This window comes from Chelonoidis abingdonii, chromosome 7, assembly GCF_003597395.2.
Source record: "Chelonoidis abingdonii isolate Lonesome George chromosome 7, CheloAbing_2.0, whole genome shotgun sequence".
Taxonomy (NCBI): domain Eukaryota; kingdom Metazoa; phylum Chordata; order Testudines; family Testudinidae; genus Chelonoidis; species Chelonoidis abingdonii.
In genome coordinates this window covers 108,562,696-108,573,613 of record NC_133775.1, presented here as the reverse complement: position 1 = coordinate 108,573,613, position 10,918 = coordinate 108,562,696, and the positions used below count along the sequence as shown (strand labels likewise).

Below are 10,918 nucleotides of genomic sequence, written 5' to 3'. Positions count from 1 at the left end.
ACAATCTGCTTTCCTCATTGTTCATCCTCCCTAAATAAAGTCCTCCTTCCTGGCTGATGTGGCTCATTACTGACCTTTGATCCGTAGAGGTAATAGGGCTGGACATTGGCTGGCTTGTCTCTCTGTGGTTCCTGGGTGAATGGAATCGCTGTCCGTACAAACCTGTGATGAGTGTGGGGAGGAAAGGATGGTGCCTGTTAATTGCATTTCAGTCCAGCCACACTGTCTGTTACATGCAAACTCTGAATTGTTCTTTTGAAGCTTAGCAGAGCAGAGAGGTTAAAGCTTATCTCTAAAACACAATGGTGCATCACATGGGAAATGAAAACACTACTGCCCTGGTGCAAACTGGAAACGTGCTGTTGTCAGTGTGGATCGTTTGCGCTTTGTGTGGTGGGTGTGAGGGCGGTGAGTTACGTCCAGTTTTGAAACAGGGCCTCCAGATGCCCTCTCTTGTTGTTTTTTCTTACCGGTTGGTGGAGCCATTGTAGCAGTAGTTAGGTAGAAAGTCAAAGTTTAGCTCCCAGAAGACGTGCAGGGTGATGCGTCCATAAGGCGCAGAGACATTATGATTGGCCTCTCGGAACATGGCATCAAAACTGTCCAAAGTCATGTGCTTACACAGCAGCCTGTGTGTCAGACGATTTATCTCCAAGAGCCACTCCAGCTCCTGCACCAGGCAAAGCAACAGCAGCAGATTTTATGTGTTATCAGGATCATAACAGAAGTCTTATTCAATCAGCACAGAGATGATTATACACACACAAATACACACACATACACACACGGTCTTCCAAGTTAGGATGTATCAAATATTAAAGACATTGGTTGAACTCAAAAGGGCAAGGGCATTTGCACTTGCACTCCAGGGGTCCCAATCTACCATTTCCCCTTCTACAGGTGATGAAATTCAGTTGTTCCTCACGGAGCACGTCCTTGCTAGAATAACACCTTTCACTTCAGAATCCCTGACGTGGAAACTGATAATTATACTCTACTCGACCCTGATGGCCCTGCAATGTATCAGTGGCTGTGAACCATATGCACACAGGCACGTCAATCCAGAGTTTAGTCACATGGATGCAATGGGAGGAATTAAGCTCAGGACTTTCTTCTCCCAAATCACAGGACTCTACCATCTGTGCTCTGTGAAGGTCCCCCACTATGAAACACCCAAATATAGTCCCTTTGTGGATGATGGGAGCCCTAGAAATACCGAAGATAGGACAGAAAGAAGAGAATTCACAGATGGGTAGAAAACTATTGTATATGTGATTTCAATGCAATCGTGGACAATGGTGTACATACATAGCATGTCAGGGTATCATTCTCTCTGATTCTACAGCCCTTTCAAACAATCACTGAGCTTACCACAATGGAGGTCAGGTCTTCACTCTCAAAGCGGCTAATGGCCTGGTCTAATGATTTGTACATCGCAGCTGAAATACGCTGAGTTATAAGCCTGTTCAGGTCAATTGATCTACCCAGCAGCTGTGGACAAGAGGAAAAGATACTAGTGGGAAAAGGGAGAGATGGATCCAAACTAGCACCCCAGAGCCAAACCAGCTGCAAGGTGGAGAAAGTTCTGATAAGAGCATAAGAATGTAAGAATGGCCACATTGGGTCAGACCAAAGGTCCATCCAGCCCAGTATCCAGTATCCTGTCTACCGACAGTGGCCAGTGCCAGGTGCTCCAGAGGGAGTGAACCTAACAGGCAATAATCAAGTGATCTCTCTCCTGCCGTCCACCACCATCTTCTGACAAACAGAGGCTAGGGACACCATTCCTTACCCATCCTGGCTAGTAGCCATTCATGGACTTAACCTCCATGAATTTATCCAGTTCTCTTTTAAACCCCATTACAGTCCTAGCCTTCACAACCTCCTCAGGCAAGGAGTTCCACAGGTTGACTGAGCACTGCATGAAGAAGAACTTCCTTTGATTTGTTTTAAACCTGATGCCCATTACTTTCATTTGGTGGCCCCTAGTTCTTATATTATGGGAACAAGTAAATAACTTTTCCTTATTCACTTTCTCCACATCACTCATGATTTTATAGACTTCTATCATATCCTCCCTAAGTCTCCTCTTTTCCAAGCTGAAAAGTCCTAGCCTCTTTAATCTCTCCTCATACGGGACGTGTTCCAACCCCCTAATCATTTTAGTTGCCTTCTCTGAACCTTTTCTAATGCCAGTGGATCAAAGCTTCACTGTGTGAGTCTATCTCTATGTAAAGGGGGGTTCAGAACCTGGAAGGTAAATAACCAATCTTTCCTTACTCACTGGACCTGAAAATGCCGTGTCAGCATAATAATAAATGCTTTTGACTCAGTTTTCCGGTTACTACTTAAATATAGGAAATCTGTTGTCATTAATTGTGACTGTACCCAGCAAAAGAACATGACCTAGACACTGACATTTTCGGTTGACAGTAGGACCTGGCTAAATCCCCTAGAGATCAAGAGACCTTTAGGAAATGTCTGAGGCTGCTGCATCTGTTGTACCTGGACGTGTCTCTGTTTGAGTAATGTCTCGTAGCGATTGGATGGTGGGTAAGGGATAATCACTCCATAATTCTTACATTCAGCCCGGAAACGTTTATCCAGTAGGACACTGGAAAAGGAAAATATTATCAGTACGTTTGCCCCATCGTCCCTTCTCCTTCCTCTTAATCTTCTCCAAGGGCAAGTAAATCTCCATCTGAGTCCTGCCTTCTCTGAGTCATCCCCTTTATGAGCAGGGAGAGTTCTCCCAACCCCTCCTCCCTCTCTTTAACCATATTTTGATACCCCTATGTCATGAGGGTGTAAAACCCCACATTGGTAGCATTCAGGCAGCCATTTGGCTGTAACTAGAGGGCGTGCTAGGCGCAGTTTATTATCGGTCTCAGCTGAGGAGGAGCCGGGTGTTCCTCAAGGAAGGAGCTCAAGCCAGTGAGGAGAGAGACCCAGGGAGAGGAGGCTCAGCAGAAGGGGGGGTAGAGTTCCCTCTCTCTGGAAAAGGCACTCACAGGGTAGAGCCAGCCCCCCCCGACCCCACGGGTCCTGAAACAGGATCTAGATTCCAGCAGGGTAGCCTCTTGGGTCAGTCTTCCAGAAGAGGAACAGGGAGATGGAGGCCCTGGGCAGGCAGCAGTGGCTTGGCTTGGAGTCTGCCTGGGGATGGTAGGGAGATGCCTGGGAACCCGCTACTCTGAAAGAAGAGTGGGGTTAAAGAGCAGCCCAGCAGGGGTGGAGGATGTAGTGGACACCTGATACCCCGGAAGGAGTGAGACTGAATGTGACCTGGCTGGAGCACCGAGTCATTAGAAGAGACAGATCGCCACAGGGGCCGAATGGTTGTTGGCAGTCGGGGTCTGAGGGGCAGGTCCTGACAGGCAGCTCCCAGCCATGAGCTGGCACGCTGGCCAGTGAGTCACTCTTTGACATCTCTACCTAATCAAACTCACAGCTGCCGTCATTATCCCGGGGCTGCCGCCCTGTTGTCCATCGTTCACGGACGCACCACCAACGGCTTGTGTAAATGGAGAGTGGGTGCGCGGCAAGGCAGGGCGTACATCTATAGAGGCCGGTGTGCTCTGACCTAATGGCCTGCCTGGGCCCTGCTACCACACACTAAAAGTTCCCAAGTGCACACTGAGCTACCACCATTGACGCTAACTCTCTGTCTAGACAAGCCCAATGAGTGCATGTCTGGTTCTGACACGTGTAGGTGTTGGCAGGTACTGGGCAGCTGACACTGGGACTCCTGCTTCAGGGAATGACTTCATTGGCGGGAGACCACCAGTCTTCCATGGGCTCAGGTTGCAGCATTAGCATTCACAACAATGTGCTCAGACTGCTTCTTATTATGCTAATTCTTGTTTTGCTTTTAGCTTTGTCTCTCCGCCCCCTCAATTTATTTGTTGGATCCTGTACCTGTGGTCTGGTCACAGGTACTAACTGTAGGCACTTTGGGGCAGGGATTGTCTCTTTTCTTGTGTGCCTGCAGCACCTAGCACAACACATCCTTGAGCCCTGCCTCTAGAGGATACCGCAGAGCAAAAAGTAATAACAACCATCAGCAGCAATGAGATTCTCATACCTGCCAGCCATTGCTTTATAATAGGCAAAGATCTGATCTGCCAATTTGTACACAAACTGGTCAAAACATAAGTTCACCTGCCAGAGAAAAAAATATACATCACAGGGGTGTAAACAACATCAAAGAAATAGGCTCTTAGAACAAGTGTGAGCATGTATGTGTGTGTGTGTGTGAGAGAGAAAAACACTGTTTTAATAAAACACCATCACTAACAAAGCACTTTACCCTACATTTCCTGTCACCCAGCAGAGGGGTTTCCACGTTCTCATGATAAAGGAATGCAGACCACTGAGCATTTATGTTTCTTGCCTGTTCTGAATCCTATCATAAAAGCCATCCTCTCTCATCCCCTGTTTCCTTTATCTCTCAGTTTGAGCTGAGTGGAAAATATGGAAAACAATGTTGATTTGAACTGAAACAGAATGTTTTGTTTTTTCTTGTTGAAACGAAACGAGCTGAACGAACCCTTTTGAATGGCATTTCGAAACGAGACGTCAATTAAAAACGAAACGTCAAAACAGCCTGTTTCAAAAATGTCAAAATGAAAGCTTGGACAGTTACGGAAAGAAAATGTCGTGACACAATCGAATTCAAATTTGCAAATAGTTTTGATGCTAAGAAAAATGTATTTTTTGGCAAATTTACTATCTGCTGAAAATAATTGCCCAGCTCTGCTCTCCATGTCCTTTCTTGCCTTTTTCCTCACCGACATCTCATGACTCTTTGGCCATCAGTTACACTTTACACACCCCAGAGATGAATATTTTGCTTTTACTGGATCCACATGGAGCTGATTGCCGATTGGGCCATTGGTCAGCAGGAGCACAAAGGCTCCTTTGGAAATTTGTGGCCTTCTCTTGAATATTTCTCAGTATTTTTTTTTTTTTTAGGGAATGCCTCTAATTAATTCACTGAAAAATTGGTCTGTTCAGTCAAACAGGACACATTTGTGAAGCAAGAGGGAGCGCTTCATTCATAGCACAGTGGGACAAATAAAGAAGAACAGAGCTTACTTCAGCTTCAATTTCATCGTATAGGAACTGCTTTTTAAACTTGGTTAAGGCATAATATGCGCTGTCGTTGTATAGGTCCAAGGGATACAGCACGTACCTGAGGGGAAGAAAACAGTTCATGTTAGAGTCATAGAGTTTATGGTCAGAAGGGACCATCTGATCATCTAGTCTCAACTCCTATAAGCCACAGGGCAGCACCATCACCCACACATTCAACCCAACAATCGCAATAAGACCAAAGTATTGAGGCACACAGGAGACTTGACTACAATGTGCCACAGGCAAAGAACAGGAGGGACCAAAGTGCACTGGTGTCCAAGGCTCCCGCAGAGGCAGGGGGAGGATGAAGCAAGATATACCCAGGTAATCCTTGCAAGAAACCCACACACTGCAGAGGAAAGCGTAAAACCCCCAAGGTCACTGTGAATCAGGCCTGGGGGGAAATTCCTTCCCGACCCCTCATATGGCGATGATGCTCTGAGCACCAGTACAAGGTATATAGCCCATTTGCAACCACTCCAGCCCAGGCAGGGCTGTTGGAATGGAGAATTCTCCAATCTTGTGCCATTCAGCTCCACCTGCTCCAGCTCCTGAAACTCCCCCCACAGTCCCTAGATCACAGTTGCTGGAAGTAGCTAGACGACAGCTGGCTTTCTGCTAGCTGAGGATACCCCACATCCCCGTCCATGCCAGGAAATTTACTGTCTGCCCTTTAAGAAACTTCTGTGCTTCTCTAGCTTTGCAAAGGAACCTTAGTGTCTGCAGTACCTGCCCCTAAGGTGGAAAACAATTTCTTTCACAAGGAAGCAGTTATAATGCATAACAAATGGCATAAGAGTTAGTATTATTTATTATTCGTATTACTGCAGTGCCTGGGAGCCCCAGCCAAGGACCAGGGCCCCACCATGCTAGGCATTCTACAAACAGAACAAAAGGACCAGTCGCGCACAACTGTATCACAAAGTCACATATGCACTCAAATACTTATCATAATCCTCTTATAAAATTCTGTCCCCTAGGATAGGCTCCTTAGTGTCTCGAGGTCCAGCTAATGAACCCACCCACAGACACCCTTAGGCTCTTACTCCATCATGGAGGGTTCCTTGGTTTCCAGGATGTGGTCCGTGAGAATCCAGGGCATGGACATCTCGATGGGGAACTGGATCCGGCGGCCCATGGTCAGTTCCAGAAAGAATTCTCGGAACCAGAGCTGGGATAGATCGCAGCACTGTTGCAGGGCTTCTGGAAACAGACAGGATTTCCCCCCACACCAGGAGGGCACAGAGTTTACTGTCTGCAAGAGAACTAGGGGAAACCCACAGCAAAGGGCAGGTCCTGTAGGCCAGGCATAGCGTTTATTTTAAATGCGGTTTAACTATTCTATTCCATCACAGTTCTTAAAACACACCCATTGCAATGGTACCTGAGCACCATAGGGTAGGAGAAAGAAAGGATTATGATCCTCACTTTAAAACTGGGGCACCGAGGCTCAGGGAGATCAAGTGACTTGGCCAAGGTCACACACGGAATTTGTGGCAGAGCCAGGAAAAGAGCCCAGAGCCTACCCACAAGACCACCCCTCATTTACTAGTGCTGTAGCATTCATCCTCACTGAAAAGGGGGCCAGGGTCTGGTAACACACCTGAAATCAGACTGAAGTGCAAACCCTTGTTTCAAAGTAAAATCTGCTGGCGAGGCCACTCTTGAGCAAGACAACCTTTCGCACCAGGCTGCCTATGCCTGTCCTGCCTGTGCAGCGCAGCCGGCCAGGGCTGGGTGCAAGTCCGCCTCTGCTATAGCCTCACCGCTGATGTTGAGAAGATGAGTGAAGAAGAAGGACTGCTTGTGGAACTCCTCAATGGCCAGGACTATCGGCCCATCCAAGCTGCTCCTCAGAGTCTTCTTTGAGCCGCTCTTGTCTGCGATGAGTGACTCCAGCATGGTCCGCACCATGTAAAGCTTTAAAAACACCAGCAGCATCCTGACTGATACAGCACCACATGGTGCTCTATAGGAAAGCCGCCCCACGTCCCAGGAAGTTTCCACCCAATGGCTGGATCCTGTATGCTGCTTCCATTATTAATTAGAGACCCACAAAGAAGACGGCCCTATGTATTGTAGGACAAGCAATGCACCGAAAGCAACAATGGGAGCTACCTGCATAAGACATAAGCAAAGACTTTGGAAAAGAGAAGACTATATGGACCAACAGCTAACTCCCAGAATGGGCCACCGCTGGATGATTTTATGGCCCCAGGACTCCCTGGGGAAGTGGAGACGGTTTACATACCTGTGTGCTCGATGGACCCACTGCTCGTCGAGGGACCTTAATATCAAATCCACCTTTGGGGTCCTTCTCGCCTCTCAGGCAGGGGTCATTAGGGGGCTCCCGACCTCCCTCCCAGTCACAGATCGTCTTCCGGATTGCCTGAAGGACACTGGGATGGTGAAAGCAAAACTTTAAAACTTGCCTCTTAATGTAAGGAGAAAATGTCCAACGCCATGCTCATAAGAAAAGGGAAAACACATTGTGAATGGACACATGGTGGGATGGCTACTCACACCGGTTAGTTTTGGGAGGGTGGCTCACCAGGGTTGGACTGTACCCACCGGATGGTTACAGGTGCATTGGTCACACGAGGAGGAGCAACTCACCTTGGTTTGTTATGGGTCTGTTGCTCACGAGTGCTGAGCAAGGTGCACCAGTAGGCTCTGGATGTGGTGTATGGCTGGTTATAGCTGTAGGAGGGCTGCCCACACAGAGGGTTGCCCATGGGGGTTGGGCTGCAGACAGGAGCACACTACATAGAGATATGCTTTAAGTTACATTTTGGACCCCACCTGATCAGGACGTTCTTCTTCTTCCTGACTGCTTGTCTCAATGGCTCCCGGAGGGTCACCTGGGCAAAGTCTTGCAGGGCCGCATAGATAGTGTTTCTGATGGCCTGGTTAAAGACACTCTCCATCCGGCCCATCAGCACTTGTAGACCCTTGATCATGGCAATTACCTGGGTAAAAGGAACAAAACTAGATAAGTTTCCTTGTGTTTGCAGAGGTAACTCTGGTGGCAAAGGAAAGAGCATTATTGTCATTTTGCAGCTGGGGAACTGAGACATGAACCCTGGGATTGTGAAGGGAATTAAGTGCTCAACAACTCCTATTGAATGTCAGTGGGGGATGGGGTGTGTCACTCCCCTAGACTGCTTTGAAAATCCCAGACTAAGTGATTTGCCCAAGGTCACACAAGGAATCTATGGCAGAGCATGGAATTGAACTCAGATCTACCAGCTTACTACCTTAGCCATCAGACCATCCTTCCTTCTGAGGGCTGCCCAGCCCTTTGGACAAAACGAGCCACTCTTAGCACCTACCTCAACAAAGGCAAATTTCTCCTCGCTGGTGTAATTGTACCGGGTGGCTCTCTCGTACTCCTCAGCGGTGCCTGGGCAATCTTTGTTACAGAACTTATCGGTGGGATGTACCAGCTTCCAAGAATACTGGCAGGAGAAAACAAAACCAGTGCAAACAGTAACAAGCACAGCTGAGCAAAGCGAAATGTGCATCACGCAAAGAGAGCTTTCCATCCTTTTAGAAAAACACTCCCTCGCCTCCACTACTGTTGTTTATAGATAATAATTCCTTTGGGAAGCTTAAAAACAAGCTATTTCTACATCTTATTCCGCTGTGGTGTGCGAGCACTTGGCTTTGTTTATTGTAGGGTTGCTAGTGAGTTCTGGGCCACTGGCATTAAGTTCTTGTACTTTTCTAACATCAAGCTGACCCTTAATATTTATTCCTAGAATTCTCAATAAAAGAGCTGTCAGCATCACCCCCGTTTTAGAAAAGGTGACCAAAAAAAAAGCCAAATTTTGAAATTTCAATGAAAAATTTCAAATTTCAGTGAAAACTGTTTTCAAAAAAGTTGACTAAATTTTCACATTTCTCGTTGACCAGGAAATTCCCGGCCATCACGGTAAGCCCCTGGTGGGGATGTTACTCTTGTTGGTACTCACCACTTCCATGACATGGGCGCTCCACTTGGAGAGCAGCTGCAGCCCCCGTAAAGCCAAGTCAAAGAGCTCCTTGTATTCCTCATCTGATTTCTGGCTGTCCAGGCCCGAGCCGGTGACCACCTGGAGATTCCCCACACAGTGGCAAAATCAGAGTCATAGACCCAAAGCCATGCTCTTCAGCCATGCCTGCAAGCTACGGAATGAGAGGTCTAGCTCCCCTGATTCCCAGATGAAATAAATTTCATGTCGTTTTATAATCCGAGCCAGAAATGCAGCGGGCAATGTGTCCCCCACAGGAACAGCAAACTACTGTTACAATCCTAGCTCAACATGACTCTCAGTAAGTGCACAAGTAGCGTATTTCCTACAGAGCTGGGACTCTGTGGTGTCTCTCCTATAACATAAGGGAAAAGACAACTCTTTCCTTATTATTCAGTGTCTCAGAGATTTCCCTGAGATGCCCCAAATATAAGACAGCTCTTTGTGAACCCCTTTATTCTGATTTAAATAACAACAGAAAAATGCCCATACACAAAAGTCTAGGCACCCTGCCAATTAGCTAATAATGACTAATGATGACCCAGCAGCAAATAATAATCACAGGGAAATATGAAAGGACTCAGTCAGCCAATACATCAAAATAGCAAGACAGGTCCTTTAGTCTCTCCTACGAATCTTCCTCCAAAGCCCTGGCAGGTATTTTATTTATTTCAGTTTAAATAATAAAAAGACACCTGTGCAAAGCTCTAGCTGCTGTGACACATAATGAATTATATATGTTTTGTTGCAATATTATTCATATGAACTATATTGTCAACAATTATGTATTGTAACAAAGAGATGTGGCTTTTGCAGCACGCCTAGAAGCTCATCCAGTTTACACTACTGATGACTTTAGCAGTAGTTTCCACCACTCATGTCTCTCTTGCCCCCCATGGAACATGGATGTGATGTGCTGTACCACTCACTGAACTCCTCCTCCTTCACCCCGGGTGACGTCCGCCATCTCAGGTGGCAGCCTGAGGCAGCCACTGCCCAAACATACCTCACTGTTGCTGTAGCGAGCGAGCTCTGAGATGAAGCGAATGTGGTCATCTCGGATCTGGACCATCTGCTCACAGATGTTGTACTGGGGACTGATGCTGCTCTGAGTGCACATCCACCTGGGCAGAAAAGTGGCCTCTTTAACTGCGAGGGCACCTGGCGGAACATGACTTTCCGCTCAGCTGCCTCCTTCTCTGGGCGCTCTGAAAGCCTGCCACCTTCAGAGCACCAGGACTCAGCATACACCAGTCCTCTCCTGAGTCCCACCCTGAGACACTGAACAAAGCGTGTGTGTGATGCAGCGTCTTTCTCCGTCCAGAGGCTGGTTCATATGGTGTTACACAGGGTTCTCATCTACCTCTTCTGCCAGGACAATCCTCCTTCAATTCCACCCTTTTAATGCAGCTGGGCATGCTGTACTTACCTTCCAGCCCTGGAGAGAAGCGAACAGCCAGCCATCTCTAGGCTGCTATCCATGCTGCTGTATGGGGAGTCCTTAGGGAATGAATAAGAGCAACGCAGGCTGTGCATCACCAATCCCTACCTCCCATTCCTAAGGATAACCATCTCCGGACAATATCATCCTCTGTGAGTCCAGCCTTGAAGGTCTGGTCTGTGCTTTCTACCACAATAGGGGAAGTACCACTGCAGTGGACAGCAAGGAAAGGTGCTTCCTTCTTACTCTTCTTTTGGTCCTGGATTATATTCCCACCCCAGCAAAAACCCTGTATATAACTAAATATGCAGAGAACAATTGATTGGGC

The 10,918-nt window shown here is 47.3% G+C and overlaps 1 protein-coding gene across 2 annotated transcripts in view; it reads right to left on the bottom strand.

Moving 5' to 3' along the window:
* Window positions 1–10,918, bottom strand: part of CYFIP2 (cytoplasmic FMR1 interacting protein 2) — a 61,356-nt gene that overhangs the window by 32,833 nt on the left and 17,605 nt on the right. For both annotated transcript variants that reach the window (XM_032800477.2, XM_032800478.2), the window contains exons 10-22: window positions 10,156–10,273; window positions 9,111–9,230; window positions 8,469–8,594; window positions 7,939–8,105; window positions 7,388–7,535; window positions 6,903–7,056; window positions 6,183–6,339; window positions 5,098–5,194; window positions 4,085–4,161; window positions 2,506–2,614; window positions 1,372–1,491; window positions 471–670; window positions 75–162 (exon numbers count right to left, since the gene is read on the bottom strand). In XM_032800477.2, coding sequence (XP_032656368.1) covers window positions 75–162; window positions 471–670; window positions 1,372–1,491; window positions 2,506–2,614; window positions 4,085–4,161; window positions 5,098–5,194; window positions 6,183–6,339; window positions 6,903–7,056; window positions 7,388–7,535; window positions 7,939–8,105; window positions 8,469–8,594; window positions 9,111–9,230; window positions 10,156–10,273 — 1,681 coding nt within the window. The remainder of the gene's footprint in view (window positions 1–74; window positions 163–470; window positions 671–1,371; window positions 1,492–2,505; window positions 2,615–4,084; window positions 4,162–5,097; window positions 5,195–6,182; window positions 6,340–6,902; window positions 7,057–7,387; window positions 7,536–7,938; window positions 8,106–8,468; window positions 8,595–9,110; window positions 9,231–10,155; window positions 10,274–10,918) is intronic.